This window comes from Anabrus simplex, chromosome 2 (genome assembly GCF_040414725.1).
Source record: "Anabrus simplex isolate iqAnaSimp1 chromosome 2, ASM4041472v1, whole genome shotgun sequence".
In the NCBI taxonomy this organism is placed as follows: Eukaryota; Metazoa; Arthropoda; class Insecta; order Orthoptera; family Tettigoniidae; genus Anabrus; species Anabrus simplex.
The window spans coordinates 1147698-1175149 of NC_090266.1; the positions used below are offsets into that span (position 1 = coordinate 1147698).

The 27452-nt window shown below is 38.5% G+C and overlaps 1 protein-coding gene across 1 annotated transcript in view; it reads right to left on the reverse strand.

Moving 5' to 3' along the window:
* yata (N-terminal kinase-like protein yata) overlaps positions 1-27452 on the reverse strand; it is an 882319-nt gene that overhangs the window by 257622 nt on the left and 597245 nt on the right. Inside the window, exon 13 of the mRNA XM_067140315.2 lies at positions 22758-22900. Coding sequence (XP_066996416.2) covers positions 22758-22900 — 143 coding nt within the window. The remainder of the gene's footprint in view (positions 1-22757; positions 22901-27452) is intronic.

A 27452-nucleotide genomic window follows, 5' to 3' on the forward strand; every position in this document is an offset into this window, starting at 1 on the left:
ATCCCTATGCAATTGGTGTTCTCTCAGACAAAATAGTAAGAGCCATTGCCGAACAATCATCTATTGAAGACTTCCACGCCCACTTACTAGCTAACTTCATTCCGGCTAGGGCAAGGTCCTCACTTATTCAGAAGTACTATTATCGTGTACAGCGGTTGGATGAAAACTTGGCAGATTTCATCCAAGATATTAAGTTCTATACCAGGGTGTTTGCTCTTCATTTTCCTGAAGATCAAATTGTTCAGGCAATTGTAGAAGGTATTTCACCACCTTACAGATCATACTTGTGTTTTGCGTCACGTCCGCAAACCTTCGCCGAGCTTGAGGCTATGGCCGTCTCAGCGGAAGGAGTTAGATACGCCGATACCTTGCGTGTCGCGAAAGAACCCCCTCCATCCTCTAGTAGTTTTCGGCCCCCACCTCGCTGACCCACCACACTCCGTAAATGTTATGCTTGTGGGTCGCCTGACCATCTTCGGAACAAGTGCCCATCAATCAAGTCTAGTGGGACAAGGAATGGAGCAGGGTCATCTCGAGGCTGTTTTAAATGTGGTGCTTTCTCACATATCGCCAAGTATTGCCCAAATTTGAATAGCACCCCCTCCTGCTCAACTTCTGGTGCAACTTCCACCAATGCCAATAATAATAAGTGACTAGTGGCTTCGGCTGAGTCGACTACTTCATCTTCCCGAGGCTCAGCCCCTTGTAAACATGTCGAAATTTCAGGGAAAACTCAGTCTTCAAATTTATCCTTTGATTGCCCCAGAGAATGTCTTAGGATTGCGGCGGATACCCCCGCACCTGTTCCATTTCTTAAGATTGAATTAAATAATGAACCTGTAACAGCTCTGTTAGACTCTGGCAGTGTTTGTTCTATTATTTCGGCTGAATGGTATTCGAAATTGAAATCTATTTGTAAACTTCCTGACTATTGCTCATCTTCTGTTCAATATGTTTCAGCTAATTCTTCTCCATTAGAAATTTTAGGCTCCTTATATGTCAAAATTCGTATTTTTAAATTTACTTGGAAAGTGAAATTGTTTGTGGCCAAGCACTTGTCTTGCCCCATTATATTGGGAGCTGACTTCATTTCTCACACCGGTCTAGTGCTCGACCTTCAGAGTAAGTCGTGCACATTCAAATTTGCTTCCAATTGTAAAATCCCCTTGTTAAAGTGTAATTCTGTATCATGTTCATCTATCTCGCCTACCCAGGATGAGATGTTGTTAGACCTTAGACATCTACCTGAGGAGCAGGCTGATAGTATTCGTAAGTTGTGTCAGTCGTTTCCAGAGGTGCTCTCTGATACTCTTGGTGTTACTGACCTGATCGAATACAAAATTGAGGTCACGGATTCGATTCCTGTCCGTTTTCCACCTTATAGGCTATCTCCACCTAAAATGAAGGCTCTGAAAGAAATCATTGATCAAACGTTAAAGGATGGTATTATCCGACCCTCTAAGTCGGCGTATTCTTCACCTATTTTTCTAGTCCCGAAACCCCAAGGTGGCTTCAGGCCTGTCATTGATTACAGGGCTCTCAATCGGAAGATGGTGTTATAATCTGTGCCCCTTCCTGACCTTCATTCTTGTTTTTCATGGTTTCGTAAAGCTAAGTTCTTCACCATCTTGGATTTGAATCAGGCCTATAATCAAATTCCCCTGGCTGAAGAGTCTGAACATCTTACAGCATTTGTCACGGATTGGAATCTGTATGAATAAAACCGTGTGCCTTTCGGGCTCCCCACCGGAGCAGCTGTGCTTACGAGGCTACTAGATAGGGTCTTCTCCGACATCAAATTTGAGTACTTGTACCACTATCTTGATGATGTCGTCGTATTTTCGGAGACTTTCGAAGAACATCTAGATCATCTGCGAGAAGTGCTCAATCGCCTTCGTAAGGCTGGGTTAACTGTGAAGTTGTCCAAGATTGCCTTCGCTAAGCCCTCCATGTCATTCCTAGGGCATATTGTGTCGCCTGATGGTGTTGCAGTCGATCATTCTAGAACACAGGCCATCCGTGATTTTAAACCTCCCAAGGACATCAAAGGTATCGCCAGGTTCATTGGTATGGTGAATTTCTTCAGGACGTTTATTCCTAACTTCGCTGATAGAGCGGCGCCCTTGAACCTTCTTCGTAGGAAAGGCATAAAATTCGAGTGGGGACCTTCGCAATAAGCTGCTTTTGAAGACCTGAAATTAGCTCTCTGTAATGCCCCTGTCCTTGCTATGCCAGATTTCTCGAAGAAGTTCATCGTCCAAACCGACGCGTCATCGTCGGCGGTAGCTGCAGTCCTTCTTCAAGAGACTGAACTAGGGAGGCGACCCATCGCCTATGCATCTAGGACTCTATCGGCTCAAGAAGCCAAGTATTCCATCTATGAGCTTGAAGGTTTGGCAGTCTTATTTGACTTAGAAAAGTTCCGTCTCTATCTGGAACATGTCAAATTCGACCTGGAGACGGATAATCAAGCCTTAAGCTGGGTCTTAGGTAGGCCGCGTCGTACTGGTCGTATAGCCCGTTGGGCTATCCGAATTTCGGCATTCCAATTTGACGTTAGGCATATCAGAGGTACTGATAATGTTGTTGCAGACGGACTCAGCCGTATGTTTTCCAACGATGTCGAGACCCATGAACCGGTCGATAGTTCATCACCTCCCGAGTCCATGCTATCTGAGGTTAATGCCATCTTAACAGATGCTCCCATGCTCTTTAGGGACCTTGAGAAATATCAACGTGAAGATCCAACGCTGGCTCCGATCATGGAAACCCTTTCTTCTGGGGAACATGTTGTCCCTTACGTACTGAGGAATGGTGTTTTATGTTGCCCTTCGAGGCATGATAAGATGATGAAAGTTGTAGTTCCAGCTGTTCTTGTACCAATGATCTTCAAGTACTATCATGAGACCCCATTAGGGGGGCATTTAGGCATCTTCAAAACCCGTGAAAAGATCCGGGAAATGTTTATCTGGAAGGGTATGGACGGTGAAATTCGTGAACTAGTAAAGGCTTGTAAATCCTGCTTGCTTAGTAAACCCACCATGTCTACCAAGGTAGGCCTTTTGTCTTCTCATCAAGCGTCGCGCCCAATGGAACGCCTGTATATTGATTATGTAGGACCCTTCCCCCAGTCAAAGGGAAATGCCAAGAAGTTCATCTTTGTATGTGTAGATGGTTTTACAAGATTTTCCTGGTTATTTCCGACTAAGCTGGCTACCGCTCAGTCCACCATCACTTGTTTAAATTCAATCTTTGCGTCTTTTGGTCCGTGTCAATATATTGTGTCTGACAATGCCAAGGCCTTCACATCTAATCTATTTCGTAAATTCTGTTTTGATCTGTCCATATCTCATGTGACTACTTCTGCTTATTATCCCCAACCATCTCTTGCCGAAAGAGTCAATCGTAATCTCAGGTCGGCCCTTATTGCCTATCATCATGACGATCATTCTAGGTGGGAAGGAGAAGGTGGTAGTGTTTCATGTTGGTACCAACAACGTAAGGCAAGCTGATATAAGTACCAACATAGTTGGAGATGTGTGGGATCTGGTAAATGCAGCACGGGTGAAGTTTAAGAAAGCGAAGATTGTTATTAGTGGAATACTGTGTAGGAGGGATACTGACTGGAGGGTGATTGGGGATTTAAATGAGACTATGGAGTGGGTATGTGGGAAACTGGGAGTGAGATTTCTAGATCCTAATGGGTGGGTAAGAGATAGGGATCTGCGCTCGGATGGCCTTCATTTAAACCGCAGTGGTACGTATAAGTTAGGAAATTTGTTTGGAAGGGTAATAGGGAACAGGGAACTGGAAATCAAGTAGGGATGACATAAAATTGTTAGTGTTGAACTGTAGAAGTATTGTAAAGAAAGGAATAGAATTAAGTAATTTAATAGATATATATTTACCAGATATTGTAATAGGAGTTGAATCATGGCTGAGAAATGATATAATGGATGCAGAAATTTTCTCACGGTACTGGAGTGTGTATCGTAGAGATAGGATAGGAAAGGTGGGAGGGGGAGTTTTCATTCTGGTGAAAGAAGAATTTGTAAGCTACGAAAAAGTTAAAGATGAGACACATGAAATTCTAGGTGTAAGGCTGATTTCTAAAGATAATAGGCAACTTGATATATTTGGAGTGTACAGATCGGGAAAGGGTAGCACTGATGCGGATTCGGAATTATTTGATAGGATAGTCAGCTATGTGGGAAACGACATGGAAAGAAATGTGATTGTAGCGGGAGATCTGAATTTGCCAGATGTAAATTGGGAAGGAAATGCGAACGACAGGAAGCATGACCAACAAATGGCAAATAAGTTAATATGGGAAGGACAGCTGATTCAGAAAGTGATGGAACCAACCAGAGGGAAAAATATCCTGGATGTGGTGCTGATAAAACCAGATGAGCTCTATAGGGAAACTGAAGTAATAGATGGTATTAGTGATCATGAAGCTGTTTTTGTGGTAGTTAAAAACAAATGCGATAGAAAGGAAGGTCTTAAAAGTAGGACTGTTAGGCAGTACCATATGGCTGATAAAGCAGGTATGAGGCAGTTTCTAAAAAGTAACTATGATCGGTGGAAAACGGTAAATAAAAAATGTAAACAGACTCTGGGATGGGTTTAAAGAAATTGTTGAGGAATGCGAAAACAGGTTTGTACCTTTAAGGGTGGTAAGGAATGGTAAAGACCCACCTTATTATAATAGAGAAATAAAGAGACTAAGAAGGAGGTGAAGACTGGAAAGAAATAGAGTTAGAAATGGCTGTGGAAGTAAGGAGAAATTGAAGGAACTTACTAGAAAATTGAATCTAGCAAAGAAGGCAGCTAAGGATAACATGATGGCAAGCATAATTGGCAGTCATACAAATTTTAGTGAAAAATGGAAGGGTATGTATAGGTATTTTAAGGCAGAAACAGGTTCCAAGGAGGACATTCCAGGAATAATTAATGAACAAGGGGAGTGTGTATGTGAGGATCTTCAAAAGGCGGAAGTATTCAGTCAGCAGTATCTAAAGATTGTTGGTTACAAGGATAATGTCGAGATAGAGGAAGAGACTAAGGCCACAGAAGTAATAAAATTTACATATGATAACAATGACATTTACAATAAGATACAAAAGTTGAAAACTAGAAAAGCGGGTGGAATTGATCAGATTTCTGGGGATATACTAAAGACAATGAGTTGGAATATAGTACCATATCTGAAGTACTTATTTGATTATTGTTTGGTCGAAGGAGCTATACCAGATGAATGGAGAGTTGCTATAGTAGCCCCTGTGTATAAAGGAAAGGGTGATAGACATAAAGCTGAAAATTACAGGCCAGTAAGTTTGACATGCATTGTATGTAAGCTTTGGGAAGGCATTCTTTCTGATTATATTAGACATGTTTGTGAAATGAATAACTGGTTCGATAGAAGGCAATTCGGTTTTAGGAAAGGTTATTCCACTGAAGATCAACTTGTAGGATTCCAGCAAGATATAGCAGATATCTTGGATTCTGGAGGTCAAATGGACTGTATCGCGATTGACATGTCTAAAGCATTTGATAGGGTGGATCATGGGAGACTACTGGCAAAAATGAGTGCAATTGGACTAGACAAAAGAGTGACTGAATGGGTTGCTATATTTCTAGAAAATAGATCTCAGAGAGTTAGAGTAGGTGAAGCTTTGTCTGACCCTGTAATAGTTGAGAGGGGCGTTCCTCAGGGCAGTGTTATCGGACCTTTATGTTTTCTTATATATATAAATGATATGAGTAAAGGAGTGGAATCAGAGGTAAGGCTTTTTGCGGATGATGTTATTCTCTATAGAGTGATAAATAAGTTACAAGATTGTGAGCAACTGCAACGTGACCTCGAAAATGTTGTGAGATGGACAGCAGACAATGGTATGTTGATAAACGGGGCTAAAAGTCAGGTTGTGAGTTTCACAAATAGGAAAAGTCCTCTCAGTTTTAATTACTGCATTGATGGGGTGAAAGTTCCTTTTGGGGATCATTGTAAGTATCTAGGTGTTAATATAAGGAAAGATCTTCACTGGGGTAATCACATAAATGGGATTGTAAATAAAGGGTACCGATCTCTGCACATGGTTATGAGGGTGTTCAGGGGTTGTAGTAAGGATGTAAAGGAGAGTGCATATACGTCTCTGGTAAGACCCCAACTAGAGTATGGTTCCAGTGTATGGGACCCTCACCAGGATTACCTGATTCAAGAACTGGAAAAAATCCAAAGAAAAGCAGCTCGATTTGTTCTGGGTGATTTCCGACAAAAGAGTAGCGTTACAAAAATGTTGCAATGTTTGGGTTGGGAAGAATTGAGAGAAAGAAGAAGAGCTGCTCGACTAAGTGGTACGTTCCGAGCTGTCAGCGGAGAGATGGCGTGGAATGACATTAGTAGACGAATAGGTTTGAATGGCGTTTATAAAAGTAGGAAAGATCACAATATGAAGATAAAGTTGGAGTTCAAGAGGACAAACTGGGGCAAATATTCATTTATAGGAAGGGGAGTTAGGGATTGGAATAACTTACCAAGGGAGATGTTCAATAAATTTCCAATTTCTTTGAAATCATTTCGGAAAGGGCTAGGAAAGCAACAGATAGGGAATCTGCCACCTGGGCGACTGCCCTAAATGCAGATCAGTATTGATTGATTGATTGACACGTCCCTGCATTGGTTAGCTTTTGCTTTGAACTCGGCTGTTCATGAATCACATAAATTTACTCCAGCTTCGTTGATGTTCAATTTTGTTCCCAACACGCCGCTCTCCAACCTTTGGTCCTTGAGCGATATTTTACCTGAGACAATAGATCCCGATAATATTAAAGATCTTTGGAAGAAGGCTAAAGCCAATCTTAAAGTGTCTCATGATAAGGTTAGGGAAAGATATGATCGTGGATGGAGACCCACCCATTTGAAGGTAGGTGATCAGGTGATGGTCAAGAATTTTGTTCCCGCGGGCAAGCTTGCCCCCAGATTTCATGGGCCGTGTATTATTCTCGATTTCCTTACTCCCGTTACCTTATTGTTAAGTAATCCAGCCACCGAGAGGATATTTAGGGTTCACCTGTCGCAGGTGAAACCTGTATAATTTCTGTGCTAACTTGCTTCATATAATTCTTGAAAGAAATATGAAGGTTATATTTTTTTGAGGGGTTTCACTTTTAAGGCCTTCTGCCCTTTCAATAATGTTCTTTATATTTAAGCATTCATTGTAAAAACCTTCCTCGACCAGTTAAACTGCTGTCCTGTCCTTACTATGGCCATTACCATGCTCCCATCTCCTGCTAACATAAAAGTGTGGCTTATTGGAATGAAATAAATATCTCCACGCCGCTGGCCCCTCAACCTCGCTACAAAGACTGTACCCTAAAATAATTATGGTCCAACAAAATTCTGCCGCCGAGCTATAATGTTTCAGTGCCCTTCGCAGCAGCGCGGCGCCGTACCGCCACTGAGATGGGGTATGGGCCGGCCCCTCTCCAGTGAGGCCAACCAGGGTACGGCGAGCCGGAGTCCTCCTCCCGGCCGAGGCTGATGTGCAGCGCACAACCTGCCACTGGCCCGCGACCTGTATGTTCGCCGCGGGCGCGGCGTGCTTCAACTCCACTACTCCTCTCATAGTGCGGGCGAGCGGTATCCCAGGGTACTTGAGGGGTCCGAGCGGCCTCCTCTGGACACAAGCAGCGGCGGCTGGTCTGGTCGTCAAACTTAATCAACATTGAATGTACTTAATCAGCTACATGGACATTTAATATCAACAAATACTACATTTTTAAATCCAACTGCAATACTTGGTGGACTTAGAAAATTTTCCTTCACTCTCAAGGATTAAAAGTTTTTCCTTCTGAATTCAACTTCTACAAGCATAAAGACATTCCTTCAAAAGTTACTACAAAGAATTTTGAAACTGGATACAATCATTTAAGAAAATTTGGTTGTAAAGACTTCTGCAATTAACTTCTATATCCACAGCATAACTTGGACCGTGTTTTAAAACAAAAGTTTATGTTCTTCTGTGTTACCCCTTGGAGGGACTTTTGGGGGGGGAGGTCTGTACCGGGCGGTACACCTCCACGCCGCTAATTCAAACCTTGCGCCAGTTAAAACTCCTCTACTGGAGGAAGCCTGAACTTTAACTTCCATATTAATTCAACGATTTCTCAGAAGATGTCATTACTATAAATTTTGAAGTGTTCTGAACTATGTCAGTTTCGATTCATTTTTGTTTTATCTGTAGCAAGAAGTGTGAACATTCTCTTCTAGAGGACACTACTTAAGAACTACAATTGTGCACCCTAGTGCGAAGTGAAGGAACCTTTTTTCTTGAAGAAATTTAGTACTTATAAGTTTGTTCTTTATTAAATTTCTTTCTGCCATTGTTTAAGTTGGCAATGTTAACCCTTTCTTTCCGCCAGTTTTGAATTTGACCAATAAGGAATTTCTGTAATTAATTTTCCACCAATAAGGTGTTTCTTCTTCATCTGGTGTAGTAGTTTTTGCCATTAACCAATAAAAGGCTTGTGGGCGGGTGTTCTCATTCCTGAAAGGTCTCGAATGTTCCGCGAGGGTATATAAACTGCTGATTTTCGGGTCTCTGCGCCACTTCAGTAACATCTAACTTTGTGTAAATTATGTAGCAGGGGGCAGGAAGTGCCTCTTTCTTCGGGCAGCAGCTCTACCACCAGGTAATGGCCTTTTAATAACTTCTTTTCTTGCTAGTTCAGCAGTTTAACTCTCGGGGCAGGTCCGAAGCCTTTTACCATGTAACTTTCCTCCAAAATGTAAAGACACTTGGTATCAATTCTATCTTTTTAAACTACAAATTGGGATAGAGTGTGCTTAACCCTCTCGAGCTCCCACTCATATTGCTTTGAGGTGAACTTATTTTCACAACCGTTTCTTCCCTTCTAGTGTAATGTAAATCGTTTTCTTATATAAGTCACCTCTCTAGTATGGGATTAGCCCTTGCATTAGCGGCCTAGTGCCAGGTAGGTTTTAGTAAAGTATATTAGGAGTGCAGTTTTGCCTCCTCTCAAGTTGGTATTGTGGAGGCCATGTAATATTTCTGTTTCTTCACTGAATAGGCCTCAGTAGGTTGGGTATTTTTTTACCCCTGTGTGTATGTCCTTGGAGGACAGCTTGAAAGTGGAGTTTGGTGTGGCCTCTGATAGGCTTGAACTTAAGAGCGGGTGGCTCTTTCTTAAAATTTGTTTCTGCGTGCCTCGAGGAGGCTTTACTGTGTAATTGGGAGCAAGAGCTCCTGGGCATGATTGGGGTCTTCTGCCCCTTTGTTGAATCTCGTATATCGTAAGGTTGGGCCTATAGCTCAAGAATTGTGTGTCTGGCTCTCGGAGCCCAAATCCTGTAACACTGTAATTGTACACTCTCGATTTGTTGTTTAGCTACTGAGTACCTGTTATATTTGTTATTTCTTGCTCTTGAAAAGAAAATATAACCTTGTTAAATTAACTTTAATTTCGTATTTTGAGACCTGTTCACCCCAGCACCTTCTTTCACCTCTGCACATCCACAATACTCCGTAACAAAAATAAATATACATGTTGTAATTTCATCTTAACAACATTTTTGGTATTGAATAAGATGGATACGAATTTTAATAAATTGTAGTCACATTGCAATGCATGAATGTTGTCCTTTTATTATTGTTTAAGAATTTCTTCAGAGTAAAGTAAAAAATGTCATGAAATTAGTGGACAGCGAAAAGTAGAAAAACGAAAATAAAACCTGAAAATCGGGCACCATTTGATCCAAATGATAACTGAGAATTAATCCACACGATCCGTGGAAAATCTGACCTTCAACAAGTAGTTTTCCAGATTTACATTTAATTAAGGTTATCCACCAGTCTGATAACCTATTGGATATTGAAACACCTGCCGAATGGACCCTTAATTGAACCAAATTGACTATCAGTTGCTTAGGATAGGTTGCGTAATATTACAGTAGAACCTCGATAATTTGATATCCCGCCTAATTTGAAGAAGGTTTCATTCCCAGAAACGTGAGATACAGTTTCGCAAGTTACTTAAATTGTTTAATTCGAAATACGAATAATTCGTAATTCGAAGTACAATGTCGGCCCCATTACTGAAACTCAGACTTTTAATTCGAAACTGCCTTCAACCTTTTAAGGAACGCCGTAATATCACGCAACAGGCAGTGTGCAGAAAAACAGAATCGGCGAACACTGCCGATGCCGACAGTTGATGAAAAAACGTGGCTCATATAACAAATTCATAGGCACCGAACAACATTGTCATTGCCGATGAAACTGCATTGCTTTATTTTAATGCGAACCCAAACGGTCTTATGGTTTTAAAGGAGAAAGTGCCAGCCGGAGAATCGTACAAGAGTGGGGGAAGGGGGTCACTGTAGTGCATGGCAATGCACATAGAAGCGAGAAACTTTATCCCCTCATCATAGGAAATTTTGATAAGCCACAATGTTTTAAGGACGTCGGGCACTTTCCATGCCAGTACAAAGCATCTAAAAATGCAAACAGTACAGAAATCAAAAAATAATGCATTTGCACAGGGGAACCAGCATAATTTATCCTCATCATTGAATTGTGTGATTTTTCTTTTCTTTTGTTGCGTGAGGTTATGTTTGTCAGTGATTTATCCAAGTGCATTATTTGAACATTGTAAATGCACCTTGTTGGATACATGTCGGAAATATTTTTTTACCATGGCATTTGAAAGGTTTAAACCATGAATCGGGGTGATTGCATGTAGTACTGGGTCTTAGAACACTATGTGATGCAGCAAGTCTTTACATTTCTGAAGTACGAGAGAAGTGTCATTGCGGAAAGTCGTACAAAGATAGTCATAGGAAAGTTCGATTTTAAGGGAATCGGGTACTTTCTGTGTAAATACAAGGCATCTAAAATGCAAACAGTATAGTAATCCAATGAATAAAGCTCTTGCACATGGAAGCCAGCATAGATTTCTTCCCGTCTTTGAATCGTGCTTTTTTTTCTTTCTTTTGCTGAGTGAGGTTATGTTTGCCAGTGAGATATCCAAGTGCATTTTTTGAATACTGTAAATGCACCTTTTTGGATACATTTTGGAAATAGTTCTTTTCTCGTGGCATTTGAAAGGTATAAACTGAGAATCAAGGTTAACTGCATGCAATAACGGGCCTTAGAATATTTTGTAATTGCAAGTTGGCGGTTAATTCGAAATCACGTAATTCGAAGTCCGATTTTTGAGTCCAAATGATTTCGAATTGATGAGGTTTTACTGTACTGCTTGTTGCTGCTTGTTGTTTAAAGGGGCCTAACATCGAGGTGATCGGCCCACAATATTACTGGGTAGGAGACAGGGATCTGCGCTCAGATGGCCTTCATTCAAACCACAGTGGTACGTATAAGTCAGAAAATTTGTTTGGAAGGGTAATAGGGAGGTACATTCAGGGAAACGGGATGGCCTAGGGAGCGGTGATAAGGGAACAGGGAACTGGAAATCAAGTAGGGATGACATAAAATTGTTAGTGTTGAACTGTAGAAGTATTGTAAGGAAAGGAATAGAATTAAGTAATTTAATAGATATATATTTACCAGATATTGTAATAGTAGTTGAATCATGGCTGAGAAATGATATAATGGATGCAGAAATTTTCTCACGGCACGGGAGTGTGTATCGTAGAGATAGAATAGGAAGGGTGGGAGGGGGAGTGTTCATTCTGGTGAAAGAAGAATTTGTAAGCTACGAAAAAGTTAAAGATGAGACATATGAAATTCTAGGTGTAAGGCTCATTTCTAAACATAATAGAAAACTTGATATATTTGGAGTGTACAGACCGGGAAAGGTAGCACTGACGCATATTCAGAATTATTCGATAGGATAGTCGGCTATGAGGGAAACGACATGAAAAGAAATGTGATTGTAGCGGGAGATCTGAATTTGCCAGATGTCAATTGAGAAGGAAATGCGAACGACAGGAAGCAAGACCAACAAATGGCAAATAAGTTAATATGGGAAGGACAGCTGATTCAGAAAGTGATGGAACCAATCAGAGGGAAAAATATCCTGGATGTGGTGCTGATAAAACCAGATGAGCTCTATAGGGAAACTGAAGTAACAGATGGTGTCAGTGATCATAAAGCTGTTTTTGTCGTAGTCAAAAATAAATGTGATAGAAAGGAAGGTCTTAAAAGTAGGACTATTAGGCAGTACCGTATGGCTGATAAAGCAGGCATGAGGCAGTTTCTAAAAAGTAACTATGATCGGTGGAAAATGGTAAATAAAAATGTAAACAGACACTGGGATGGGTTTAAAGAAATTGTTGAGGAATGCAAAAACAGGTTTGTACCTTTAAGGGAGGTAAGGAATGGTAAAGACCCACCTTATGATAATAGAGAAATAAAGAGACTAAGAAGGAGGTGCAGACTGGAAAGAAATAGAGTTAGAAATGGCTGTGGAAGTAAGGAGAAATTGAAGGAACTTGCTAGAAAATTGAATCTAGCAAAGAAGGCAGCTAAGAATAACATGATGGCAAGCATAATTGGCAGTCATACAAATTTTAGTGAAAAATTGAAGGGTATGTATAGGTATTTTAAGGCAGAAACAGGTTCCAAAAAGGACATTCCAGGAATAATTAATAAACAAGGGTAGTGTGTATATGAGGATCTTCATAAGGCAGAAGAATTCAGTCAGCAGTATGTAAAGATTGTTGGTTACAAGGAAAATGTTGAGATAGAGCAGGAGACTAAGGCCAATGAAGTATTAAAATTTACATATGATAACAATGACATTTACAATAAGATACAAAAGTTGAAAACTAGAAAAGCGGCTGGAATTGATCAGATTTCTGGGGATATACTAAAGACAATGGGTTGGAATATAGTACCGTATCTGAGGTACTTATTTGATTATTGTTTGGTCGAAGGAGCTATACCAGATGAATGGAGAGTTGCAATTGTAGCCCCTGTGTGTAAAGGAAAGGGTGATAGACATAAAGCTGAAAATTACAGGCCAGTAAGTTTGACATGCATTGTATGTAAGCTTTGGGAAGGCATTCTTTCCGATTATATTAGACATGTTTGTGAAATTAATAACTGGTTCGATAGAAGGCAATTCGGTTTTAGGAAAGGTTATTCCACTGAAGATCAACTTGTAGGATTCCAGCAAGATATAGCAGATATCTTGGATTCTGGAGGTCAAAGGGACTGTATCGCGATTGACCTGTCTAAAGCATTTGATAGGGTGGATCATGGGAGACTACTGGCAAAAATGAGTGCTACTGGACTAGACAAAAGAGTGACCAAATGGGTTGCTATATTTCTAGAAAATAGATCTCAGAGAATTAGAGTAGGTGAAGCTTTATTTGACCCTCTAATAATTAAGAGGGGAATTCCTCACTTCAGTATTATCGGACCTTTATGTTTTCTTATATATATAAATGATATGAGTAAAGGAGTGGAATCGGAGGTAAGGCTTTTTGCGGATGATGTTATTCTCTATAGAGTGATAAATGAGTTACAAGATTGTGAGCAACTGCAACGTGACCTCGAAAATGTTGTGAGATGGACAGCAGACGATGTATATTGATAAACGGGGTTAAAAGTCAGGTTGTGAGTTTCACAAATAGGAAAAGTCCTCTCAGTTTTAATTACTGCGTTGATGGGGTGAAAGTTCCTTTTGGGGATCATTGTAAGTATCTAGGTGTTAATATAAGGAAAGATCTTCATTGGGGTAATCACATGAATGGGATTGTAAATAAAGGGTACAGATCTCTGCACATGGTTATGAGGGTGTTTAGGGGTTGTAGTAAGGATGTAAAGGAGAGTGCATATAAGTCTCTGGTAAGACCCCAACTAGAGTATGGTTCCAGTGTATGGGACCCTCACCAGGATTACCTGATTCAAGAACTGGAAAAAATCCAAAGAAAAGCAGCTCGATTTGTTCTGGGTGATTTCCGACAAAAGAGTAGCGTTACAAAAATGTTGCAATGTTTGGGTTAGGAAGAATTGAGAGAAAGAAGAAGAGCTGCTCGACTAAGTGGTATGTTACATGTAACTAATCTCATTATTAGACCCGTATTGAACTATGCTATGATATACTAACAATTTGTAGGTTATTTTGATCCACCTTTCCAAACAAATTACAGTTTGTGTTGCTAAGTTGTAATGTTACAACATTAATTTACCGGGACATGTTTCGCTTTTATTCACAAGCATCATCAGCCTATACAATTGCCTCAAGTTTTGTCATATTTGGATTGTTGTTACAAATTTCATTACATTGAATGTAAATCTAATTTCAGTGATAACAATATTTAAAACAAGAATAATATACACATTAAATTTATGACAATATGATTTGCAATGTTAAAATGGATTAACTCTTAATTCTAAAGCACACTGACATCCAAAACACACTTTTTACAATTTGAAAAGTTGGCTAAAAATTGTTTGCAATGTTAAAATAAAATTGATTCAACTATAATTTGGCATTAAAATTTGAGTCATAAATATAAATATAAATATTGGATGTTAATATATATGAGCCATAGTTTCTGAAGTGCATTGGTTTCTAGAATACAGTAACATTTCAGTATTGAGAATTTTAGTTAAGAATTGTGCTCTCTAAATAATGTTATTTAAAAAGATTGTAATTTTGCATTATGCGTGATTAGTCATGATGATAATCTAGAATTGAAGTCTTGAGTTCGTTGGAAAATGGAGTAGAGTCACAACAGACAATAGTCACAGTAACGCAATAAGGCCCACAAGATTCTGTCGCAGCAGACAAAGGGATGCTTCTTCCATTCCGTATATCGAAAGAAACATAATCAGATACTCAAAATTTGGATTGAAGCCCCTTTTAACCATAACTTACATCAAAACAATCAACTTCCAACGGAGAGTCTGGTCGCTACAAATAAGAATTAAATATGTCAATACTTCCTCTAATCAAATTGCCAAACTGCAGCAGCAAGCCTCATCAAGTCTAGAAGCCATTTTCCAACGAACTCAAGACTTCAATTCTAGATTATCATCATGACTAATCACGCATAATGCAAAATTACAATCTTTTTAAATAACATTATTTACAGAGCACAATTCTTAACTAAAATTCTCAATACTGAAATGTTACTGTATTCTAGAAACCAACGCACTTCAGAAACTATGGCTCCTATATATTAACATCCAATATTTATATTTATATTTATGACTCAAATTTTAATGCCAAATTATAGTTGAATCAATTTTATTTTAACATTGCAAACAATTTTTAGCCAACTTTTCAAATTGTAAAAACTGTGTTTTGGACGTCAATGTGCTTTAGAATTAAGAGTTAATCCATTTTAACATTGCAAATCATATTGTCATAATTTTTAATGTGTATATTATTCTTGTTTTAAATATTGTTATCACTGAAATTAGATTTACATTCAATGTAATGAAATTTGTAACAACAACCCAAATATGACAAACCTTGAGGCAATTGTATAGGCTGATGATGCTTGTGAATAAAAGCGAAACATGTCCCGGTAAATTAGTGTTGTAACATTACAACTTAGCAACACAAACTGTAATTTGTATTGAAAAGGTGGATCAAAGTAACCAACAAATTGTTAGTATATCATAAGTGGTATGTTCCGAGCTGTCAGCGGAGAGATGGCGTGGAAAGACATTAGTAGACGAATAAGTTTGAATGGCGTTTATAAAAGTAGGAAAGATCACAATATGAAGATAAAGTTGGAATTCAAGAGGACAAACTGGGGCAAATATTCATTTATAGGAAGGGGAGTTAGGGATTGGAATAACTTACCAAGGGAGATGTTCAATAAATTTCCAATTTCTTTGAAATCATTTAGGAAAAGGCTAGGAAAGCAACAGATAGGGAATCTGCTACCTGGGCGACTGCCCTAAATGCAGATCAGTATTGATCGATTGATTGATTGATTGATTGATTGATTGATTGATTGATTGATTGCAGCATAGTGTTCACCACAAGTTAACAGCAATAGTCACAATTTAAAATAAAATTCCACCGTGTATTGTCATCTCGTGACATCCGTAAGTTACGGAATAATCCTGATGCTGAAACATGCATCGCCCAAACAGCTGTTCAGAAGGAACCAACAACAACTCGATCCGAGAGGATCTTATGTAACGTCGTTCTGAAGGAACAACACTGCGAAATGCATGAAACACTTTTTCGTTATGCATTTAGAAGAAATGCTAAAGAATGAAGTTAAAGAAAAGTGATAAATCACTTGAAAATATTCTTATAAAACCAACTTTCAGGTTATAAACGGCTATGTTAAGTTTAATAAATTACAAGTCCACACGACAAAATAAATCAATGGAAATCTTTCCATTCTCAAATTACGACTTCCATTACAAATCCGTCTACGTATGTTTGTCCCACTAAACCAAACTACAAGTAATTGGTAGACTAATGTCTCACCTAATATAAAGTAAAAGAACGAAAATTGAAAATAAAAATGCATTAACAGCCGACGAGTCGAAACCACATTCGTAGCACAAGTCCTACATACAATAAAGAGAATTTTGATTGATCCACCTTTTTTCAATGCATAATATGTTGTTAATATAATCACAACATTTTTTATTCAGTACCGGTTTTGGTATCTATCGACACCATAATCAGCTGAAACAGGTTTTATGAACAAAGATATAAAAGTATGTAGTACATATAATAAACCCTCAGTAATAAGTGACATTAATAAGATGAGGTAAAAATAAAATGCTTAAAACAAGTTATGTGCTTGCTAGTCAAAGTATAAAATGAAAGTGAAGATATTAACAAATGTTTAAAGACTTGATCACTTTGGAATGATTAAAAAGTCTCAAGCGTAGCATTGTTAAACACTAGGTTAAATAAAACATGGACATCCAAAAACTGAGATGGGATGCAGTCCTTCCACAGAGTAATAATAATAAAGTAACATAAGTAAGTTTGCTGGTGGCTTGTAAATTTTTCCTCGTCTGCAATATGATCCACTTCTTTGAGTACCTCATAAATGACGTCTTCTTTTTATGAGTTGATGTTACAAGCCCACCCCCTGATTTAAATTCCGAATGAAAATAACTTTAAAGATACATTTGGGCACCACTGTAATGAAATATTCTACAATCCATAAAATAACTCTAGGGTTTTGAAGTTAAATATTTTGATCAAATAAAAAATTAAGGATTGTAGAGGGAACGTGACAAGATTTGTTATACTTAAATTTGAGTGAATATGACAACACTGTTATCCCTTTAACAACTTTTCTTTTACAGAATTGTTACACGGGAACAATATTCAAAGAACGTATATGTTACATGTGCATGTCAAGGGAACTATATGATCAAAGAATATAAACCAATTATATAACAAATGGAGACAGTATTTAATGTGAAGCAGAAATTGATCTTCAAACTCTGACAAGGATAATGGTTTTTTTTTTCATACATGGTTTGATAGGTAATATTATCAAGTTTCTTTTACAGTTTAATGCAGTTCAATATGTGCGCCATTTATGGTACAGCAAACACCATAATGGTAATCGACCTCCTGCCACATGCCAGCGGTGATGGTCCCCATACAATGGATGATCATAGCAAGCAAGCGGCATTAGTTAACTCAGATTACCTTGACAATTGTAACAATTAAATTTGTGTCTCAAAACGTTTCATGCACAACATGAGCGCTGCAGAGTGTTGACCTTAAAAGGACCAAGCAGCGGCCTGCCCGTGCAGTGCAGCACGACAACAGAAGGCTCAGTGTGTTATATGGCTCACTGGATCAGTTCTTACTGTACAGCAAACTTTCAACGCCAGTATAGTAGTGATGTGCCTATGGACAAAATCATTCATCAATGGCGTCATGTTTTTAAAGAAACTGGAAATGTTTTGAAACAAAAGTCACCACGTAAGAGGGATGTATCCCATGTCACAAATGATGCACATAAAGAACTGCACTAAGTTTTTTTTTAAACTTGACAACATTACCTTTCAAACCATTTTTGATTTCATTAAAATATTTAACCACAAAATCCAAGAGTTCTTTTATGTATACCCTGTATTATACACAATTATATGATCTTCATAACAAAAAAACCTTACGCTAAATAACTTGCGATGTTCGAAATATCATTGTCTGATATGATAATTTAATCTAATAAAATTTTATCAATTTATACATAAATATTTGTACTCTCGTACAATTACAACAATAACTGCAGCAAGGATTAAAACACCATGAGTATTTGAGGACTTGTTAATAAATGAAAATATATCTGCATACAGAAAGAAAAAAAACTGCTTCCAAAATAAGCACTGATCTTCTTCACGCCTTACAAGTACAACATACAATAGAGCAGGGGTTCCCAACCTGGGGGGCGTGGGGCTTTATCAGGGGGGGTGTGAAGTGATTTTAACTCGAATATTACAATTTTGTGTAATAAACATTTTTCGAATCTCTCCAAGTGATTGTCGCGCCAAGTCAATCGTTCAAAAGCACTGGTAATTGCCATCTGTCGGCACAAACCTCTGCGGAGCTGCGAGGTTGGAGGTGAAATAAGGAATTTGCTGTGTTGTGAGAAGCAAAATGTAGCCTGAGAGCAGGTGCAGGAACAAGACTACTCAACGCACGTTTAATTGCACATTTTGTGGACCTACTTGCGTGAATGTAAACTATGACCATACGCGACATGTTTCAACTCAACGATGTAGTAGTTGCTTTCATTTTCCACTATTATTGTTACATAATGTACAAGGTTTTTCTCATAAATAAAATATATTACATGAAGGAGATAATCATATAAATGTCGGTATTATATCAAATTGATCTAGTAGCGAGAACAACAGGAGATAGGCAATAATAGTAGGCTTAATTATAATACATTTATTTAATATGACATGTCTGGCTTTCACGGCTAGCGTGAAATTCTATGTAGGCCTACTGGTATTTTGGGCTACAACTAATTAATGTTTAACCACAGCAATTAATGAAACAGTGACATTTTCTCACCAAAGATCTTAAGTGGCTATGAGTTACTACAGTCAGGAGTCGATATTAACTCTGAAGAACAAAGAAAATTGGAGTTTCAGAAGCAACAAATGTAGTGGAAGTTCCTCCTTCCCTCTCACCCTGTGGCATATAGACTCATTTTGTGGGTAGCTCGTCCTTGAATGCTCTGTTCCCACCCTTACACATTCTTATTCTTCCCTTGCAGTCAAATTGGCGAGAGCTACATAGTACAACTGTCCCATCAGAGATGGCGCAGTAATGGCCATGACAACACATCGCCGATAGACCATCAGTGGCCAGGCCCTTCGACTGTTGATTCTGTGCCTCGCATACTTTCGCAGTGGACGTGTCTGTCAAGGTGTTTATTGTGAGTGTTGCGTACGCTTCGCTGTAAAAGTGCGACTGTGTGAATTGCGTTATTTAATAATGTGACTTTTTAAAATTGATAACGATGTCCAAGAAGAGACTGTACAATGATGACTACATTAAATATGGCTTCACAGTCGTTGAACGGAACAGAATACAACAGCCTCAATGCGTAATCTGCCACTGTGTTCTGAGTGACGATGCGATGAGGCCCGTGTGTTTGGAGAGACATTTAAACACAAATCATTCAGGCTTAAAAGACAAACCCACAGAATTTTTTGCAACTAAACTCAACTTACTAAAACGTATGAAATTAGATTCAACGGGTACTTTTAACCAAGAAAATGAGAAAGCAGCGGAAGCATCATATGAACTAGCTCTTCTGATTACCAAAGACAAAAAAGCACACACAACTGGGGAAACATTAGTAAAGCCGTGTATGTTATTAGCTGCAAATATAGTTTTGGGTGAAGGGAGTCGGCAGAAATTGTCTAAAATTTCTCTTTCCGATAACACAGTGAAGTGCAGACTTCAACAACTGTCAGAAGACATTAAAATGCAAATTTTGGAGAAGGTGAAAGCATCTCCAGTGTTTTCAATTCAGTGTGATGAAGCAACCGATGTGGCCCATTGTTGTCAACTGATTGTATATTGTCGATTTGTTGACAGTGGAATTTTAAGAGAAGAAATGTTATTCTCCCAATGTTTGAAAACAACTTCGAAAGCTTGTGATGTGTTTTCTGCCATTGATAGTTTTTTCCAAGAACATGGACTTTCCTGGGGAAATGTAGTGGGTATATGTACGGATGGTGCACCTGCTATGATTGGGTCACGTTCTGGGTTTCTCAAATTGGCCAAAAATAAAAATCCAAACATCATGGGAATCCACTGTATGATTCACAAACAGGCTTTGGGGGCCAAAACCTTGCCCCAAGATTTTAATAACACTCTAAAAGTCGCTATAAGAATTGTGAACTCTGTGAAGACAAGTTCTTTACAGACAGGATTGTTTGAAGCCCTTTGTGTTGACCTTCAAGCCGATCACAAAACTCTCCTTTTCCACACAGAGGTTCGCTGGCTATCAAAAGGGAACATGTTGGCTCGGCTGTTCGAATTAAAGTCTGAAGTTGAAATTTTTCTTCTTGGTGAAGGTAAGAACGATCTGTATGAAGTGTTTACTGATGCCAATTTTATCATCTTATTTGCATATCTTTGCGATTTTTTTGAATCTTTGAACAGTTTGAACTTAAAGCTCCAAGGCAAAAACTCCAATATTATGCTTGCTTATGATGCCATCAGAGCTTTCCTGGAAAAAATACAGTTATGGAAACGCCGGCTTCAGTTGAACAACTTCTCATCCTTTCACCGCCTTAATGAAATTTTGCCAGAAAATGAACGTGATCGTAATAAACTTAAGATGCAAATTCAGTCACATTTGGATTCCCTGGCACAAGAATTCAATTCCTACTTTCCTGATATCTCGTCAGATGAATGGTCCTAGATGTTAACAAGAAATCCGTTTGCCATTGACATTGAAGCACTGCCAGCACAACTTCAAGAAGAAGCCATAGATTTGAAGTGTGATTCAAAGCTAAAAGATGATTACAAAATATTAGGACTGGGCGGCTTTTGGGTAAACTGTCTTGCAGTGTATCCTGAAATAGCTAAAGTAGCATTGCGTGTCATTGTCCCATTTTCAACGACATATGTATGCGAGTCAGGATTTTCAACGCTGAGTGTCATAAAAACAAAGCAGCGCTGTCGGCTTGATGTTGCAAGTGATCTCCGCTGTACCCTGTCAAATATCAAACCAAACATACCGAATCTTACCAAGAGAAAACAATGTCAACCCTCTCACTGACATTTGTTGACTAATTGAAGGATTTATTGTAAAAGAAGTATGTTCTTTGTATTGTGCTAGAATGAAGTTAGTATGTCGTAGATATAAAGCGCGTACTTCATATTATTTTTCATAAAGAATTGAATAATGGAATTATTCATTTTCTAGTGTCATTAGGTTAGGTCACTATCCTCCACGTCAGTATATCGGAGAGGTTATAGAAGCGACCGGGGGGGGGGGGGGGATGACCACCCGTATCTGAAAAGGGGGGCATCAGCTGGCAGAGGTTGGGAACCACTGCAATAGAGGAGAGCGTAATTCATCCACCTTTTTTTTAATACAAAGTGTGTTATTAATACAATCACAACATTTTTTTAGAACCGGTTTTGATGTCTTTGGACACCATCTTCAGCCAAAATAGGTCATATGAACAAAGATATACAAGTATTATAATACATATTATGGACCCTTAATAATAAATAACATTAATACATATCACAGAAACCTGCTATATACATCTAGATCAATATTTCAACCCGAATCTGAACCTGAACGACATTTCCGAAAAACCCAGAATTTTATTTGATGTTCTTATTTCAATTCTCAACAGTGCTTAACTTCCCAAAAGTAGTTTGTTCTTTCAGATTACACGTAACCCGTTATCGCGTTATCCTTCCTCACTTGACTCCACCCCTTCCATTACCCCTCTTCTCCTCCCTCCTGACCCACCCCTCTCCCTCCCTTAGTAATGTTCTACGCTTCCAGTAAGCTCTGGCACCTACCTCCTTGCCACTCTCTGTACATACAACAGGCCGCTCGAGGTGAGTCCCTTACTTAAGTTTTTAATTTCATGCCCTTTTTCCATTATTTCATTTTAACTCTTAACTTTCTTTTTCATACTTTACACTCTGCATTGGATCGAGAACTTTCTGGCTATATAACTACCCTTCTCTCAGTGCCTGTGCAAGTACCTCGTATCTTACGGTTTCATCTTATGAACTGATATTGCAAGCCACTATCAAACTTACATGTGTCTGTCTGTTAGGTCATCAGCCCAGAGGCTGGTTGGATCCTCAAATAGCACCACCAAAGGCTATGCAGTTATAGGAAAACCACAAAAACCAATGGCAGAGCCCAAATGAGGCGTACTAGGCAAGATGAGGAGTGGGGTAGTTTGCCACTGCTTCCCTCGCTGGACCAGAAAGTGCTACTGCAGCACGACTGATCCTATGAGCAACACCTTTCATAACACTCAGACACTAGTCGTGCTCCAAATGTCATTACTCAGCACCACCCATACCCAAGCAGCTTGATTATTGTCACAGCCATGGATGAGACTGGGACTTCAGTGGAAGCCACACTTTGCTCTGGCCTGTGCCAAGATGTTTTTAATTTTACAAGTACAACACAATAAATTACCTGGTGGTAGGCATGGTCCCTTATGTGATTTGTGAAAGGGGTCTGATATTTTTCTGCTACCAGTTTGATACGTTCTATAATGACACCGGTAAAACAAAAGAGTACTACTTACTTCCATATCTCCCCAGTTCTCTGTGTCCCATGTTTCATCATAATCTGACACTGAATCAGCGCCTTTACTTTCTTCCTGCTCTAATGATGTCATGGATGTAACACTTGATGTAGTTGTAGATATACTGCTACTTGAAGGTTGCTCTGTAGTATGGAAAGAAAACCACTTTAGTATTCACATTTTAGTTCCCCACATAGGAACATCGAAGCATTAAAATACCTTGAAACTTAAAAAAGGTGTATTATAATATCAGTTTTATGAAATAAAATCTAATGCTGATTTGAAGAAGAAGTCAGAATAAATAAAAGATTAATCAAATACAAAACAATCCAAATAAATTTCATCTAGATAAAGTATAAAGCATGAAAATTAAAGAAACAGTTTTTTTTTTGCTAGGGGCTTTACGTCGCACCGACACAGATAGGTCTTATGGCGACGATGGGATAGGAAAGGCCTAGGAGTTGGAAGGAAGCGGCCGTGGCCTTAATTAAGATACAGCCCCAGCATTTGCCTGGTGTGAAAAAAAAAAAGAAACAGATTAATTCATCAATAAAAGATTAGTGTCTACTACAGAAAGTGCATTATACTGAGAAGCAGGGACAACCTCTTGCAAGAGAGCAGAATTGTACTCACTGTTCTTCAAAAAGTTTATTTAATAAATTTCAATCAAATATGCCTCTATCTATAAAAGAGGTTGTGAGAAATGTAAATCTTCAACTAGAGTATAAGACCAATATTACTGGCCCATATCCAGAAGCATCCTCTTTGCTGACTCAACCAGTTCTACTTTCTACCATAACGCCCCATCAAATTCCATTTTGTTCGCCAAGATTTTTCCCAAGAATCTCTCGCCTGTCAGCTGAAGTGGGACTGAGGCTTGCTTGAAATGTTCTGAGCTCGGTAAATCCTGTGATGCAGGATGCTACCCTACTTACATATTGCTCTTAGAGAGTCATTTCCTTTCATTAAATGTGGGTTTATGATAAATGAAGTGGAACATCAATATTGTTTCCAACTGAATAAGCGAGTAACTTCGATGTAATATCTGCCCCTCAGAGTGCTTCGTAAATCCTGATGGCCGAGGTTACTTGTTGACCTTGTTCCATTCGCTAGCAAGAAAGAAGAAGGAAAGGCTTTACACCTACTGAGCCATGCTGCATGTGTATTGAAGTTGACCTGTTAGGCTAGGTATTGTGAGTGACGTAGTGGTTACATGGAATGTTCTAGTGATGTATCTGATTGCCAATAGCAGGTGACTTCCGTTCTTATGTCAGCGTCCGGGATGAATTTTTAGTCTCACTTTTCATTCAGCCAGGCAAACCATAATTTACTCATTCAGGACAAATATTTTAGGTTCCCTATGGGAATCAACATCTACTTCAATTTACTTTATTGTCGAAGACTGGTGATCACAGAACAAGATGTGTCTTTGTCACTGTACCTATAAAAGCTACATCACTGCCAGAATGAAAAGGCACCATTAAATATGATGGAGATATCCTGAAGTGAAATGAAGTCAACAAATTGCATCTGCTCAATCAAGACATCTACCAGAGGTAAAACTGCCATTTATTAAGTAGATTTGTAAACTGTTCTTGCACATTTCTTTCAAAGTAGCATCTCTAGTCTATTAGACTTTCTATAGATAATGGAGGCAGCAATTTTCTCACGGAACTGGAGTGTGTACCGTAGAGATAGGATAGGAATGGTAGGAGGGGGAGTATTCATTCTGGTGAAAGACGAATTTGTAAGCTAAGAAAAAGTTAAAGATAACAAACATGAAATTCTAGGTTTAAAGCTCATCTCTAAAGATAATAGGCAACTTGATGTCTTTGGAGTGTACAGACCAGGAAAGGGTAACGCAGACGCTGATTCAGAATTATTTGATAAGATAATCAGCTATGTGGGAAACGATAAGGAAAGGAACATGATTGTAGTGGGTGATCTCAATTTACCAAACGTCTATTGGGACGGTATGTGAACGACAGGGAGCATGACCAACAAATGGCAAATAAGTTCATATGGAAAGGGCCTCTGATTCAGAAAGTGATGGAAGCAACTAGAGGGAAGAATATTCTGGATTTGGTACTGGTAAAATCAGATGAGCTCTATAGAAAAACCGAAGTAATAGATGGTATTAGTGATCACGAAGCTGTTTTTGTGATAGTTAAAAATAAATGTGAAAGAAAGGAAGATATTAAAATTACGGCTATTAGGCAGTACTATATGGCGGATAAAATAGGCATGAGGGAGTTTAAAAAAGTAAAGTAAAGTAAAGTAAAGTAAAGTAAAAGTAAAGGTAAACGGTAAATAAAAATGTAAACTGACTCTGGGATGGGTTTAAAGCAATTGCTGAGGAATGTGAAAATAGGTTTGTACCTTTAAAGGTGGTAAGGAATGGTAAAGACCCACCTTATTATAATAGAGAAATAAAGAGACTAAGAAGGAGGTGCAGGTTGGAAAGAAATAGAAATGGCAGTGGAAGTAAGGAGAAATTGAACTAGCTCACTAGAAAATTGAATCTAGCAAAGAAGTCAGCTAAGGATAACATGATGGCAAGCATAATTGCAAGTCATACAAATTTCAGTGAAAAATGGAAGAGTATGTATAGGTAGTTCAAGGCAGAAACAGGTTCCAAGGAGGATATTAGAGGAATAATTAATGAACAAGGGGAGTATGTATGCGAAGATCTTCAAACGGCAGAAGTATTCAGTCAGCAGTATCTAAAGATTGTTGGTTACAAGGATAATGTCCAGATAGAGGAGGTGACTAATAATAAAGAAGTATTAAAATTTAGCTATGACAGCAATGCCATTTACAGTAAGATACAAAAGTTGAAAACTAGAAAAGCAGATGGTATTGAAAAGGGTTAGGCGGATATACTAAAGACAATGGGTTGGGATATAGTACCATATCTCAAGTACTCATTTGATTATTTTTTGCATGAAGGAGCTATACCAAATTAATGGAGAGTTGCTATTGTAGCCCCTGTGTATAAAGGAAAAGGTGATAGACATAAAGCTGAAAATTACAGGCCAGTCAGTTTGACATGCATTGTATGTAAGCTTTGGGAAAGCATTCTTTCTGATTATATTAGACATGTTTGCAAAACTAATAACTGGTTTGATACCAGGTGGTTTGGGTGTAGGAAAGATTATTCCACTGAAGCTCAACTTGTAGGATTCCACCAAGATATAGCAGATATAAGGGATTCAGAAGGTCAATTGCACTGTCTTACGATTGACCTATCTTAGGCATTTGATACGGTAGATCATGAGAAATTACTGGCAAAAATGAGTGCTATTGGACTTGAAGACTGACTGAATGGGTGGCTATGTTCCTAGACAACAGAACTCAGAGAATTAGAGTAGGCGAAGCTTTATCTGCCCCTGTAATAATTAAGAGGGGAATTCCTCTAGGCAGTATTATTGGACCTTTATGTTTTCTTATATATATCAATGATGTGTGTCAAGAAGTGGAATCAGTGATAAGGCTGTTTGCAGATGATGTTATTCTGTACAGAGCAAGAAATAAGTTACAAGATTGTGAGCGGCTGCAGGGTGACCTTGGTAGTGTTGTGAGATGGATGGTGGGCAATGATATGATGATAAATGAGGTTGAAAGTCAAGTTGTGAGTATCACAAATAGGAAAAGTCCTCTCAGTTTTGATTACTGTGTTGATGGGGTGAAAGTTCCCTTTGGGGGGTCATTGTAAATACCTAGGTCTTAATATAAGGAAAGATCTTCATTGGGGTAATCACATAAATATGATTGTAAATAAAGGATACAGATCTCTGCACATGGTTATGAGGGTATTTAGGAGTTGTAGTAGGGATGAATGGAGAGGGCATATAAGTCTCTGGTAAGACCCCCAACTAGAGTATGGTTCCAGTGTCTGGGACCCTCACCAGGATTACTTGATTCAAGAACTGGTAAAAATCCAAAGAAAAGCAGCTCGATATGTTCTGGGTGATTTCCGACAAAAGAGTAGCATATGAACATTAAAACAAGAATAATAGTTAACACCACCTTTCCAATATTTATCTTTTCTATATATAGGAAATAAACATTACAACAGGCGTTGTAAGATGGGACATGTTTCGCTTAACAGTAGTAAGCATCATCAGCCGAAAATAAATCTTAGCCTAAAGTTAGGTCAGGGCCCTGAACCTAGTGTCCTTAACATATATGGCACCCTAAGAATCAATATTTATAAAATGAAAATAGGCTTAAAACTAGTGTGAAAAAACATGGAATGTTAGAACATGGCTAAGGGAAAAAACACAATCGAGTTGAAACAAAGGATAAGAACAGAAAGTAGGCTATAATACAGAGCTGGTAGTGAAATAATTAAAATCATTAGGATATCATTGTTACCAGTCAGTCAATCAGAATGTTCAAACATAAAAACAAGCGTGAAAATATATAAGAGTGTTCATGGCTAACACGATTACGTGTTTTTCTAACTTAGCCATGAACACTCTTATATATTTTCAAGCTTGTTTTTATGTTTGAACATTCTGATTGACTGACTGGTAACAATGATATCCTAATGATTTTAATTATTTCACTACCAGCTCTGTATTATAGCCTACTTTCTGTTCTTATCCTCTGTTTCAACTCGATTGTGTTTTTTCCCTTAGCCATGTTCTAACATTCCAAGTTTTTTCACACTAGTTTTAAGCCTATTTTCAT